This window comes from Vipera berus (assembly GCF_964194415.1).
Source record: "Vipera berus genome assembly, chromosome: 2".
NCBI lineage: Eukaryota > Metazoa > Chordata > Lepidosauria > Squamata > Viperidae > Vipera > Vipera berus.
The window spans coordinates 106,331,688-106,345,422 of NC_138203.1; the positions used below are offsets into that span (position 1 = coordinate 106,331,688).

At 43.1% G+C, this 13,735-nt stretch overlaps 1 protein-coding gene across 1 annotated transcript in view; it reads left to right on the forward strand.

Annotated features, from left to right (window-relative positions):
- The window catches only part of SPAG17 (sperm associated antigen 17), a gene marked incomplete at its 5' end in the record, with an annotated part of 120,744 nt that overhangs the window by 69,717 nt on the left and 37,292 nt on the right, over window positions 1–13,735 (forward strand). Inside the window, 8 exons of the mRNA XM_081318920.1 lie at window positions 366–583; window positions 4,136–4,280; window positions 7,182–7,336; window positions 9,940–10,131; window positions 11,110–11,222; window positions 11,342–11,472; window positions 12,148–12,275; window positions 13,506–13,688. Coding sequence (XP_081175046.1) covers window positions 366–583; window positions 4,136–4,280; window positions 7,182–7,336; window positions 9,940–10,131; window positions 11,110–11,222; window positions 11,342–11,472; window positions 12,148–12,275; window positions 13,506–13,688 — 1,265 coding nt within the window. The remainder of the gene's footprint in view (window positions 1–365; window positions 584–4,135; window positions 4,281–7,181; window positions 7,337–9,939; window positions 10,132–11,109; window positions 11,223–11,341; window positions 11,473–12,147; window positions 12,276–13,505; window positions 13,689–13,735) is intronic.

A 13,735-nucleotide genomic window follows, 5' to 3' on the forward strand; every position in this document is an offset into this window, starting at 1 on the left:
AAGTCAAATTCTTCCAGATCTGAATCTAAATTGTCTGTGAAAAATAGTGATTTTTTTTTTTGCTCTTGATCTATAATGGAGCCGTAGGATTCCATGGAGCTGAAAATCCCTGGTCTAAGTTATGATTTTCTTACAAACAATTTCTATCCTTTACTTTAGGAGTAGGTATGCTTTAATGAAAAATAGTTCTGTATTTTGACAAAGAGTAACCATGAAGGAGTAAGTCTTCCAATGTCCATATTTTGTGGTTAGATAGTTAATTAGAAAAATACATGCTGACACTTTAGCTGCCCTTCACACAATGAAGTTTTTAGAATGTTATCCAAGTGTATGAATAAATGTTATTTTTTCCTGTTATTTTCCAGGAAAAAATACTAAAGGTCTGCTTGCAGGAAAAAATGAAGCTATTGAAACAATTGCTCAAGAACATCTGCCTGAGCCTGAACAATCATCCACTGATGCCTTTGCTGGCACCTGGATAACGACTACCCCATTAGGCATTCAGATAGGCACCAAGGGAAGCGAAAAGCTTGACCTGAAACCACTCTTGTCTTACCAGGCCACGGATCCAGTTAATGGAACGGTACTGTTTCATTATCCTGATGTCTTTATAAGTAATACAATCCATTTTCACAACTTAAAAGATCAAATCTATGTTTCCAATGTTTGTATTAGGATGGAGGATGGCTGGGCAGGGGCAGGGGCCGTCAACATAAAGTTAATAGAAGGCCTCTGATCATTTTTTTATCTAAATTTTTTATAGGGTTAGGGAGAGGGGTGGGTGATAAGGGTTGTCTGGCTTTGGGGGGTGGCCAATCAACCATGGCTCAGGCCAGACTTGGGTCCGACCGCGCGGCGGGAGAACAGGGTGTCGCTGTCTCCGGAGCTCACGAGCGGGTCGTGGGATTACCAATTCCCACGACGGGGAATGGCAGCAGGCGGATAGACAGGGGGCCGTATCGCTACCGGGAGGGCCATCTCCGCTACTTGCAAGCGGTGAGGCGCTCCGACCCTCTGCTTCTTCCCCGAGGTCCCGGGAGCGAGGATGTGCAGCCTCCTGAGCTCCGGCTGGTGTATCTGAATGCCAGGTCCGTGGTCAACAAAGCTCCCCTCGTTAGGGATTTAGTTGAGGGTGAGCATGCGGACCTGGCCTGCATCACGGAGACTTGGTTGGGCCCAGAGGGTGGGGTCCCTTTGGTTGACCTCTGCCCACCAGGCTTCCGGGTGCTACACCGGCCACGAGCTCATGGTAGGGGTGGGGGAGTGGCGGTCACTATTAGGGAGACCTTATGTCCGCGGGAGACCACCGTTTCTCAGATAGTCGGGTGTGAGTCTCTCTTTGTGAGATTTGGTTCTGGGGCACAGTTGGGCTTGCTGCTGGTGTACATTTCGCCTAGTCGCACAGCGGCAGCCCTGCCCGAGCTGCTCGATATCCTCTCGGGGTTGGTGGTTGAGTTTCCCAAACTTATAGTTTTGGGAGACTTCAATCTACCATCCCTGGGAGGTTCATCTGAGCTAGCTCAGGAGTTCATGGCTTCCATGACGGCCATGGACCTGACGCAAGTAATTTCTGAACCAACTCATGAGGGAGGTCACACCCTTGACCTGATTTTTTTATCTAGACGGTGGTTGGATGATCTTGGTGGGGGCTCTCCATTTATTATGCCCCTGTCATGGACCGATCATCATCTCCTGCGGATGGTCTTCCGTTTTGCCACCCCCCGCCGTGGGGGTACGGAGCCAATTAGATGGTACCGCCCCAGACGCTTAATGGATCCTGATAGATTCCAAGCGGCGCTGGGGTCCCCACCTGCCTCCATTGCTCACAGCTCGGCGGATGCCTTAGTGGAAGCCTGGGAAAGGGCAGCCACTGAGGCACTTGACCGGGTTGTACCCTTGCGGCCCCTGACCCGGCGCAGATCCCAGCGAGCTCCATGGTTTACCGCGGAGCTCCGGGAGATGAAGCGTCGGAAACGGGGCCTAGAGAGCTGTTGGAGGTCTAGCCGATCCGAACCCGACCGGTTGCGGTTAAGAACCTACATTAGGTCTTATCTCGCAGCGATGAGGGTGGCGAGGTGTAACTACTTCTCTACCCTCATCGCGTCCGCAGATAATCGCCCGGCCGCCCTGTTTAGGGTGACTCGCTCACTTCTTAATCAGGAGGTGAGGGAGGATCCCTTGCAGGGTCGTGCCGAGGAATTTAGTCAACATCTGTCGGATAAAATCGCTCGGATTCGGACCGGTTTGGACTCCAACTGGGCAGAGTCTGGCGATCAGGACACGAGCGGTCTTGTCAATGTTACCTGGGAAGAGTTTGATTCTGTGACCCCTGATGAAGTGGACAGGATTATGGGGAGGCTGAGCTCCTCCACATGTTTGTTGGACCCGTGCCCTTCCTGGCTGGTTTATGCAGCTAGGGAGAGGACACGAGGCTGGCTCCAGGCGGTTATATCTGCTTCTTTGAGTGAGGGTTATTTCCCCACCGTCTTGAAGGAGGCGGTGGTGAGACCTCTCCTCAAGAAGCCTGCCTTGGACCCAGCTGTATTGAACAACTTTCGTCCAGTCTCCAACCTTCGCTTTCTTGCAAAGGTTGTTGAGAGTGTGGTGGCGCATCAACTCCCTCTGGTCCTGGATGAAGCGGATTATTTGGACCCCTACCAATCGGGTTTCAGGCCCGGGTACAGCACGGAGACGGCATTGGTCGCATTGGTGAATGATCTCTGGAGGGCTCGGGATAGGGGATATTCCTCTGTCCTAGTCCTATTAGACCTCTCGGCGGCTTTCGATACCATCGACCATGGTATCCTGCTGCAGCGTCTCAGGGGATTGGGAGTGGGAGGCACAGTTTTTCGGTGGTTCTCCTCCTATCTCCTGGGACGCTCGCAGTCGGTGTTGGCAGGGGGGCAGAGATCGGCCCCTAGGTCTCTCGTTTGTGGAGTTCCTCAGGGGTCGGTTCTCTCGCCTCTCCTGTTCAACATCTACATGAAACCGCTGGGTGAGATCATTCGTGGTTTTGGAGTTGGGTATCATCAATATGCCGATGATACCCAACTTTTCTTTTCGACCCCAAACCACCCCAGTGATGCCCTCGCTGTGATGTCCCGTTGCCTGGAGGCGGTTCGGGTCTGGATGGGGAGGAACAGACTTCAACTCAACCCTGACAAGACTGAGTGGCTGTACATTCCGGCATCCCGGGACATTCAAAATGTTCCATCTCTTTCTGTGGGGGGTGAGCTTTTACCCCCTGTGGATAGGGCTCGCAACTTGGGAGTCCTCCTAGATTCACGGCTTACCCTGGAAGATCATATAGTGGCCGTGACTAGGGGGGCTTTCGCCCAGGTTCGCCTGGTGCGCCAGTTGCGGCCCTATCTGGACCGGGATGCCTTGTGTACGGTCACTCATGCGCTCGTGACCTCTCGCCTTGACTACTGTAATGCTCTCTACATGGGGCTTCCCTTGAAGACCACTCGGAGGCTCCAACTGGTACAGAATGCGGCCGCGAGAGTTGTCTTGGGAGTTTCCCGGTACTCCCATGTTACACCTTTGCTCCGCGAGCTGCATTGGCTACCAGTTGTCTTCCGGGTGAGGTTCAAGGTCTTGGTTATGATCTTCAAGTCCTTACATGGCATGGGTCCGGGTTACCTCAGGGACCACCTGCTGCCGGCGTCAACTCCCCTCCGCCCTGTGCGTTCCCACAGAGAGGGCCTCCTCAGGGTGCCTCCGGTCAGGGAATGCCGACTGGTGGCCTCCAGGGGGAGGGCCTTCTCTGTGGGCGCTCCGGCATTATGGAACCAACTGCCGGTGGAGCTCCGGACGACATCAGACCTCCGAACCTTCCATCGCGGGTTGAAGACCCACTTATTTGAATTAGCGGGTCTGGCCTGATGGGGGATTATGGGTTTTAAATTTGGTGTTTTTGTATTGTATTCTTGTTTTTAACTGGGCATTGATTTAATTTCCTTTTAACTTTTGTACTGTTATTTTTATATATGCCCTGTGAACCGCCCTGAGTCCCTAGGGAGAAGGGCGGTATAGAAATCAAATAAACGTAAACGTAAACGTATTAAAATATTCTGAAATGTTTGTTGAGCATTTAATCCATTTGTAACACTTCATTGATAATTTTCAATTCTAGGTAATGGTAATGAGAGAAGATAAAGTATTAATTGTGGAGAAAACAGATGGATCCCGAATAGTAGATCATGCTGATGGCACCAGAATAAGTACCCTCTTCCAGGACTGTGTAGAAATTGCTTCTCCTAATGACAATGAAGAAGCAGGTAGATAGTAGTAGATAGTAGTATGTTAATGTAAGAGAGGTGGTTGATAATTTCAAATACTTGTGGCTTTAATTTCTCATTACTTATTATATTTCTAACATATTTCTATATTTCAGTGATTAAGTGCAGCTAGTTCTCTCTATATATTCTTCATCTAAAATTGAGGCTATATCTAAGATTAGTCAACAAGAAAAATTCCTGGCTTTTCACTTATTCTTGCACATATGGTGCATAAATAAATCACATTGAGATCTATAGCTATTACAGTTCTTCGTAGCAACTTTCTTTGTACTATGCTTTTGCCAAATATTTATGATGATCAGATTCTCCATGACCAAATTCTCTTATTTGCAACATGCAGAACCTAATGGTGGGCAAAAAACTTTCAGTTTCATTTAAAATTAAAGCTGACAATTATTAATTTGGGAACTCCTTTTTTCCTAATTTTTTTAAAAATATTATTAAATGTCTTCCCCCATAGCACCTTGCAAGTATGTGGCTGGGAGGTAAGCAAGGAAGTATTTCAGTAAGATTAAAATTCAAACTGGAGAAAAACCTCCAGCATCTACTTATCTACTTATTTTTCAAATCAGGGAATTCAAAGTACAGTAAGCTGTTTTACATACTGATTTGTCTGTGTGAAATATTTCACACAGACAAATCAGTATGTAAAACATGTGGGTTAACACATGCAGATTAAAACACGCTGGTTAACATTGCAGGTTAATACTTGGATCAAATTAAAGAACTTATATACATTATACCGCACGTGTGCATACACACACAAACACACATGATTTTTATTCCATTGTCAAGATCAGTCGTAGGAACCAGTTAATCAGGCATGGATTTATATTATTCTTTTTAACTTTATTAAATATTGTTTTACTGCTATAAATAGGAACAAAATAAAGGAAAAAATATACAAAAAATATACTATAAAACAATCATATACTATGCTGTATTTTTAAACCTTTACCACATGGAATCACATTTGACATTTTCCATTTTACATCTCTAAAGAACCACACAAAGGCTGAAAATAAACATACTTCCTCAATTTAGAATCTTTTATTCATAACTTATGTATTTTCCATGATGCCTCAAAATTGATATACCCATGATTTCTCATAAATTAACAAATTCCAAATAATTTACATACATGATTGCACATGAGGTTCATATCTTTAAAACCTAATTTTCTTCTCAATACCTTATGGATAAAAATATAAATATTAAACAAGAAAGAGACAACCAAAGTGCAGGTCCAAATAATATATATTAAAGTTCAGGGAAATCTGATTATTTTTTTCTTTCATATTGTATATTCAATAATCCAGTCCTAAATATAGTAAGTAAGTAAATAAGAAAGATTGTTGTAGCCATAGATCGTAACATAGGAGTGCCATAAAACACAATAAAAATACAATAAAACAATAAAACTATAGAGCAACAAAAGTATTAGATCTAAAAAGATTATAACACAATAAAGTCAAAGTTTATTTATTTGTTTATTTGTTTGTTTATTTATTTATTTATTTATTTATTTATTTATTTATTTATTTATTTATTTATTTATTTATTTATTTTATTACATTTATATACCGCCCTTTCCCGAAGGACTCAGGGCGGTTTACAGGGTGATTAAAAAACCAAAATACAAAAGTTAAAAACAAATTTAAAAAAAAATATATATGTGTCCCTGCCCAAATAAAACCCCAGTTAAAATAAAATTAATCCTCAGCCTGGGCCAGAGAGCTCGAAGAGCCAGGTCTTCAGGCCCCGGCGGAATGAACGGAGGTCGGGGGCAGTCCTCAGCTCCACTGGCAGCTGGTTCCAAAGGGCAGGCGCCCCCACTGAGAAGGCCCTATCCCTGGGTGTTACCCGCCGGCAATCTCTTACCGGTGGCACCCTGAGAAGACCCTCCCTGTGGGAGCACACTGGACGAAGGGAACTTGATGCCGGCAGCAAGTTACAACCAAGAACTTAAATATTTCTTTCTAAATGACAGTAGAGCAAAAAAGTAGCAACTTGTTTGCTGACAGTTGGAATATATCTATAAGGAGATAATTCAGTTTTTCAAGGTCAGAGCCCTTGAGTTTATTTACCATTTGACCCTGATTTCATTGTAAATGAGGCAGTGGAAAATATAATAGATAATGTCCTCCACTTGGTCACTACTACAAGGACAGAAGTATTGTTTGACAGGGAGCTTACAAAATCTTCCTTCAAAATATGTGTGGGACAGATGAAGGGATGTTAAAATCTTTCTCAATGAAACACTGGTTATGTTAACTGGGTAGTGGGAGAGGTGTCTCTGTGTTTGTAATGATAAAATCAAGGTGAAAAATTACACTGGCATTTTTATTAGCATTAGCATCCTTTTCAAAAAAGGCAATCTAATATTTTCTCTGCTCTAAGATCTACGTTCTCCCAATAGTGGTAAGGAATATATTCATAGAATGGGTAACAAAAGTTCTAAATATATGTTTTAAAACTATGCCAAGCAATCATAAAATTTGGTGATTGCTTATTGCTATTTTTTAAAAAGGCACACTCTATATCTCCCCAGCCATCTGCCCACTCTCACAGGCCCAGCAGCAGCCCCCCCCCACCAGCCCAACCATGCTCAGGCTGCACCTCCTCAGCCATCTGTGCATGCTCCAGTTCCCATTGTTAACAAATTGAACAAATGAGAAGTTCCCCAAAGCATTATTTCATCACAGTATTTCTCTCCAAACGATGGACTATAACTTCAATAATTCTTGATAATTTGGATTATAGTCCAAAGAGGGATAAGCCTAAATTAACCTTTTTGAAAGAGAACTTTTGCCTTCTTCCACAAACATACTTTGTTCAATATAAATCCTTTTTTAAGATGAGTTGGTTTTTCTTTCATAGACGGTTACCCTCAAACCACCACAAGAAAGGTGAAATGCATGCGTATCGAAAATCCACACTTTGCAACAGTCCTAACAAACTCTGAGGACAGTACTTGCTGTGCAATTTTTCCTGATGGCACTTCAATTATATCCAATCCACAAGGAACATATCAGGTTAGTTGGAAATTAAGATCTGTCAAAAGTTTTGAACTCTTTTTATCTCAGCGTTCAATTTATCTCAGTGCTACCAATTTAAGTAAAAACAGTCTAACCATTACTATTGAAAGCAATTATATGCACCTAAAACTAATGCTGGAGAAATGATTGTTCTAGAAAGGGAAAAGCACAAAAAGAGTGAGAGTTATACCAAGTAAGTAATCACTCCTGATTACAGTCAGGCTTCTGATAGTGCCTGATAGATACACTCCTCTTCTTATAATACTAGATTTTTTTAAAATGCCAAATTAGGAGGAGGTACAGTAGCCTCCAACATACCGTATTTTCCGGCGTATAAGACGACTTTTTAACCCATGAAAATCACCTCAAAAGTTGGGGGGTCGTCTTATACGCCCAGTCGTCTTATACGCCAGAAAATCAGTGGGTGGCGTCTGGCGGGTGCCGGCAGGGCAGTCCTGCGCACGCGCGCACTCCAAGGCTGCTCCTTAGCAGCTGGGGAGTGCGCGCGTGTGCAGGACTGCCCTGTCGGCTCCCGCCCGACGCTCTTCCCTCTTGAGGCAGCATCGCTCCCCGGCTCCTAAGGAGTCCTCGGGGATGCTGCCTCAAGAGGGAAGAGCGTCGGACGGGAGCCGGCAGGGAAGTCCTGCACACGCGCGCACACGCAGGACTTCCCTGCCGGCTCCCGTCCGACGCTCTTCCCTCTTGAGGCAGCTGCTGCCTCAAGAGGGAAGAGCCAGCTCCCGTCCGACGCTGTTCCCTCTTGAGGCAGCTGCTGCCTCAAGAGGGAAGAGCCGGCTCCCGTCCGACGCTCTTCCCTCTTGAGGCAGCAGCTGCCTCAGAGGGAAGAGCATCGGACGGGAGCCGGCAGGGAAGTCCTGCTCCTGTCCGACGCTGCGCTTCCGCCAGGCGGTGCTGGCCGAGACGAGCCAGCAGGCAGCCGCCGTGAGCACGGTGCTGAGGGGCAGCGGCAGGACGGCCCAGCGCCTGCAGGACGGCCAGCAGCCCCATGCGCAGCAGCAGCCGCCGGCTCAGCAACAGGTCCGAGCGCAGGAGCTGCACCGCCAGGCTGCCCAGGAAAAGCAGCCACACCGAGAGGCTGCACGCCCAGGCCAGCTCCATGAGGGGCAGGGCGGGAAGCCGGCCGGGAAGAGGGACCGGGAGCCCGGGCCGAGCGCGCCTCGGCCGACGGTGAGAGGGAAGCGGCACATGAAAAAGAGGCTGCGGGCGGAGCTGCCCCGCCCTGCGCCGAATGGGAGAAGTTCAAGGCCTGGGGGGGAAGCAGGAGGGGCGCCGGCCGTGGCGGGGTGGCAGCTGCCCTCCGGTGTTGCCTGCCGCCCGGGAAACGCTGCGCCTCGGGGGCCGGCAGAAGCGCGGGAGCAGCGGGAGGGCCGGCGGGGCCAGTCGGGCCTTCGCCTCCTCTGCGACGGACAGGGAGGGCAGGGCATGTAAGTATTTTCTGGCGTATAAGACAAAAAACCTTGAAAAACCTCTTAAAAGTAGGGGGTCGTCTTATACGCCGGGTCGTCTTATACGCCGGAAAATACGGTAGTCTTTATTTGCAAGAATGCTTTTAAGACAGCTAGAAGGAATATCTACTGAATATTTATATTGTATTTGTACAGTGTATATATGTAGTTCCTGCTTTTCATTTTAGCCAACTTGCTTGTCTAGGTATAGTGTATGTTTTGCCAGTGGTTTTGTTTTGACCTGGTGTACGTCTTGTTTGCTTATTCTTGTGTAATATAGTGAATCTTTCTCTTGAGTTTCACCAGCTGCCTGCTGTGAAGTACATATTTTTTAATTTGGTACTCAGTATCTTTGTGACATTACTTATTTCTGAACCTCATAAATTTGAAGTAGATGTTGGAGCATAAAATTAAGCACAAACTAGTAGTTTTGCATGGTAAAACTCAGATGCCATAATCTGGTATCCATAAACTCACAAATACCTTATCTTTCCTTTAGTCTTACTAGTGTGTCTTTTTAAAAAATGATATTTTGTGACTAAGGGCACACATCATGGTAATAGTTCTGCCAGACATTCATAATGCTCTTTTGAATGTTATGCACTCTAGAAAGAGTGCAGAAAAGAACAACAAAATGATTAGGGGACTGGAGGCTAAAACAGTTGTAGGAATTGGGTATGTCTAGTTTAATGAAGAGAAGGGTGAGGGGTGACATGATAGCAATGTTCCAATATCTGAGGGGCTGTCACAAAGAAGAGGGAGTCAAGCTATTCTCCAAAGCACCTGAAGGCAGGACAAGAAGCAACGGATGGAAACTAATCAAGAAGAGAAACAACCTAGAACTAAGGAGAATTTTCCTGATGGTTAGAACAATTAATCAGTGGAATGGTTTGCCATCAGAAGTTGTGGCTTCTTCATCACTGGACAGCCACTTGTCTGAAATGTCATGGGGTTTCCTGCTTGAGCAGGGGGTTGGACTAGAAAACCTCCAAGGTCCCTTCCAACTCTGTTATTCTGTTGTTTTTTTATTCTGTAAATTGCAAATGTGCTCACTAGTTACAAATATTAAAGACCTCTGAAGTGTTAAAAGACCAAGCTATGTTTTCTGAATTTCTTCTTTTATTATTGTGGTAGATTTTGCCCATAAACAAAGGTTCCCTCTTCATCGATGAAAATTACTCTGCAGTTTACTCGCCAGAGGCATTTGAAAAAAATGAGAGTGAACTGATGTCCAGTGATGAGAACCAGCATGTAGGGAAATATATTATGAAACACAGTTCCAAGATTGTCTGTAAGATGACAGACCCTGCAGGAAATATTTTCAAGGTAAAATGGAAAGGTTAATGTTCAAATTATTCAATGCTTTTTTCTGTGTAATTTGTTTTAAAAATTCTTAAGGGATTAACTATAAATTGTGATGTATTTAAAAATGCTGAACTTGAATATCATATAAATAAAGATTTTTTTTTTCTTAAGGATACATTTTGCTCCTGGATAATCAAAAGTTCATTTCTCCTAGGCCATAATTGATATGTCATCAATTTACAAATCTGAAATATAGACAATTAATATACCCAGGCCAAAATTACTTGAGGTAATCTCATTCCAGAAATTTCAGAACTGATATATTGTACGCTGCACTTGCAGCTTTATTTGCTTTAAAAATATAATAATTTTAGTATTATCTATTAGCAGTGGAGGAATGTTGGAAAGAAACCACTTTTTGCATCTTCTCCCACCCAGCAACAGTCAGGTACCAATATCTCTCTGCCAGTCTAATTGTGAGCTGGTTCTAGCAACTAATTCCACATTGGACACAAAATTGGCTGACTAGGGCTTCATCTCATTCTCCAACTCTTACTAACTTTCCCTTCTGGATAGTTAGTTCCTCGCTATTCCAATGAAGCAAGGCTTGGATGTTACTATAGCAGACTGATGAGTCACCTTGTGGGTTATTTGGCCCTAATACTCAATTTTAGGCCGAATGGTACTAATGGTACTTTAGCCATTGATAGATGATGAAGGCTCAGTCTTTGATGGTTTTTGCCTTTGCATTTGTTGTCATGCTTATGCTTAGTTTTTGGGCAAATTCTTTGATACCATTGTTATTGCTGGCATTTCCCATCTTGCTCATAGAAGCAGGGAGGAGAGAGAATGGTTCCAAAGGCTGGAATCAGATAGTAACCAATCCAAATATTGCATGATTGTGGTAGCTCTGTATGTTTTCATGGAAGATGCTTCTACGTGCACTCTACCAAAGTATGCAGAAGGATAATTAAGAAAAAGCATTTCTTTGTTTTGTAGGTCATGGCTGATGGTAACACATCTACATTCATTCCTACCATTGATATTGAAAGCAAAGTAACTGAACCCACAGAAATTCAGACTCCTGTGATATATGGGGAACATGCACCCAGGTATGTTGTGCATAAATGTTGTGGACTTAATTGTATTTGTCAACTAATTCATATGGAATTTTTTGTATAATTTGCTTTGCATAATTGAATTGATCTCATTTGTGGGAATGATGATTTAGATTCTTCATTGTCCATGCGGATGGCTCAGGAACTGAACTCCTCCGCACCAAAAATACAGAAGAATATCTGGCCATGGCATACGGTCATCCCACTATAACTGTTCTTCAGGAGGCAGTACAAGAATGCCCAGGTAGGAATGCACCATGTCACAGAGATATCTCTTGTTTCTCTGAGCCTTACCTCAGAATTAGATTTTTGCATGTTAATAAGCAAACGTTAAAGCAAGGTTCCTCTGAATAGAGACAGATGCAGTTTTGTTCTAAATGTACATATGAATTTAAGAAAAATTCATATGCCAGTTTCAAAATTAGTTATAGCCTTTTTGTTACATTATTTTTAGATATTGTTTTTTTAATATCACAAAAATATATCCTGTGGTTACATGGTTGTATGAGTATTTTGAGAATTTTCTGAGATGTAATTATAGATACTTGATACTCTCCTATGAAACTTCTATTTCTTTTGGGAAATGGTTAGAAAAATAAAAATATTTTTGTACGATATGTATTCTGTAACACAGACTACTGTCCAAGTAGTTTTAATACCAGATAGCATTAAAATCTAGTTTACAACTATTCTTTTCCATATTACGGTATGTATTTTTAAGGCTTCAAAAGGGCAGAGTGGTACTGAAAAACTATTAGAGTTTCTGAACTGGGAGGACTTACTGACCTTGATTTTAAAACATATTTATATTATTTATCTCTATTAATAAGGACAAGTAGCCTTATACAAATATTCCACAGTACAAGCAGCTATTCGTATATTATTGTACTCCCAAATTTTCTCTCATCTTTCAAAACAGGAGTCCTAAGCATTACTGTTCTTTGCCCTTTGACTGAAGTATCTCAATGGATAATGAAAAAAGACTCTGACACCATTGTTCCTTACAATCTCCAATCCAGGGATTGGGAAAACTTTCCTCCTGTTGAGGTAGGTAGTTTTCACATCTGTTTCCTTCAATATGATATGATATGACACTTTTGATCTCTTAAGTGACACTACATTATCTTTTCATTTTTTGTCCTTGAAGCCCAGTATCCAGCTGCATCTGTAGGGATGTGTCTATGTCAAAATCTGCATGATAGCGAGTATGATATTTGGATCTGAGCTTTTCACCTTTTGTGTATATGTTGACATCACATACAGGCACAAAATGGATGAGGATTGTCGTATGTCTATGACATCCCACTCTGTCATCTTGTAGATTGTTACCGCATCCATGGATGCTTCTACACATTACATTGGCATCTGGCTGGCTAAGAAGTTTAATAAGTTAAATAAACTATTAGTTTCTGACAAATTCAGAATTTTAATCACATCATAATTTACAAGAACAAAGAAAAAGCCATAGGAATATAAGTGATTTGTGGTAGTTTTCTTTCGTTCCATTAGTAATGCAATTGCATATAAGACTGTGAAAAAGAAAACAAGAGCTCAGTCCTTCTTACTAGTGGTGTCTAATTATTTATCTTCCAAGAACTATTCTTTACATTTATTCGAACTACATAGAAAACATATTTTAATGTACTCATGATTACAACGTCACTTAACAATTTTGGTCTCGGAGCACTACAGGTAGTCCTTGGAAACTGTTCACTGTATGCAAGTGAATAGTCACTTGTTCCCTGACTGGTCAAACTTACAAGGATGCTGAAATTAGAAAACTACAACCAGTCCTCAAAGTTGTTTGCAACCACATTGACACAGGAGTGCTATTGACCAAACTGCTATAGATATTGATCATCATTTGCAACCTTTAACAGCCAGCTTCCATCAAGCAAAGTCACTGGGAAAACCTGCAAGAAGTCACAGGTTATGGTCACATGGCGTTGCAATTTACAACCTGTGGTGCTTCACTGAACAATCGCAACTGGAACTGCCATCAGTGTAATCACATGACATCACGCATAATTACTGTGCCACTTAGCAATACATTTTCCAATTCCACTATTGCAGTAGGTGAGGACTGGTTGTAATTTTAGTTTTCTAAATGTACTTACATTGAGATACAATTCCTGTTCTGTAAATAGCAAGCATTCCTGTCTCTGGCTGACATTTGATTTGATTATATGCTGTTACTGAACATTTTATGTAGAAGAAAGTTCAGTAGAATCACATGATAAGCACCCCTCTCCTTTTTCCCTTGTCATCTCGATTCAGAGGAAGACCCCTGGCCCTCCGTTTGGAATGCATGCTTGGAAAGGCCTGTGCATTGAGTTCAAGGAATTAGCAGTTTCTCCTGCACCTATAAAAAAATGTCCAAATGTGCTCCAGATTCGTCGACTAATCCAGTATGAGCCAGTCACTGATGAATTAAGACACAAATTGCAATCTTCTGTCAAGGTAAAGTGCAAAAATACAAGTAGGTGATTCATGTATCCCTGCAAAAT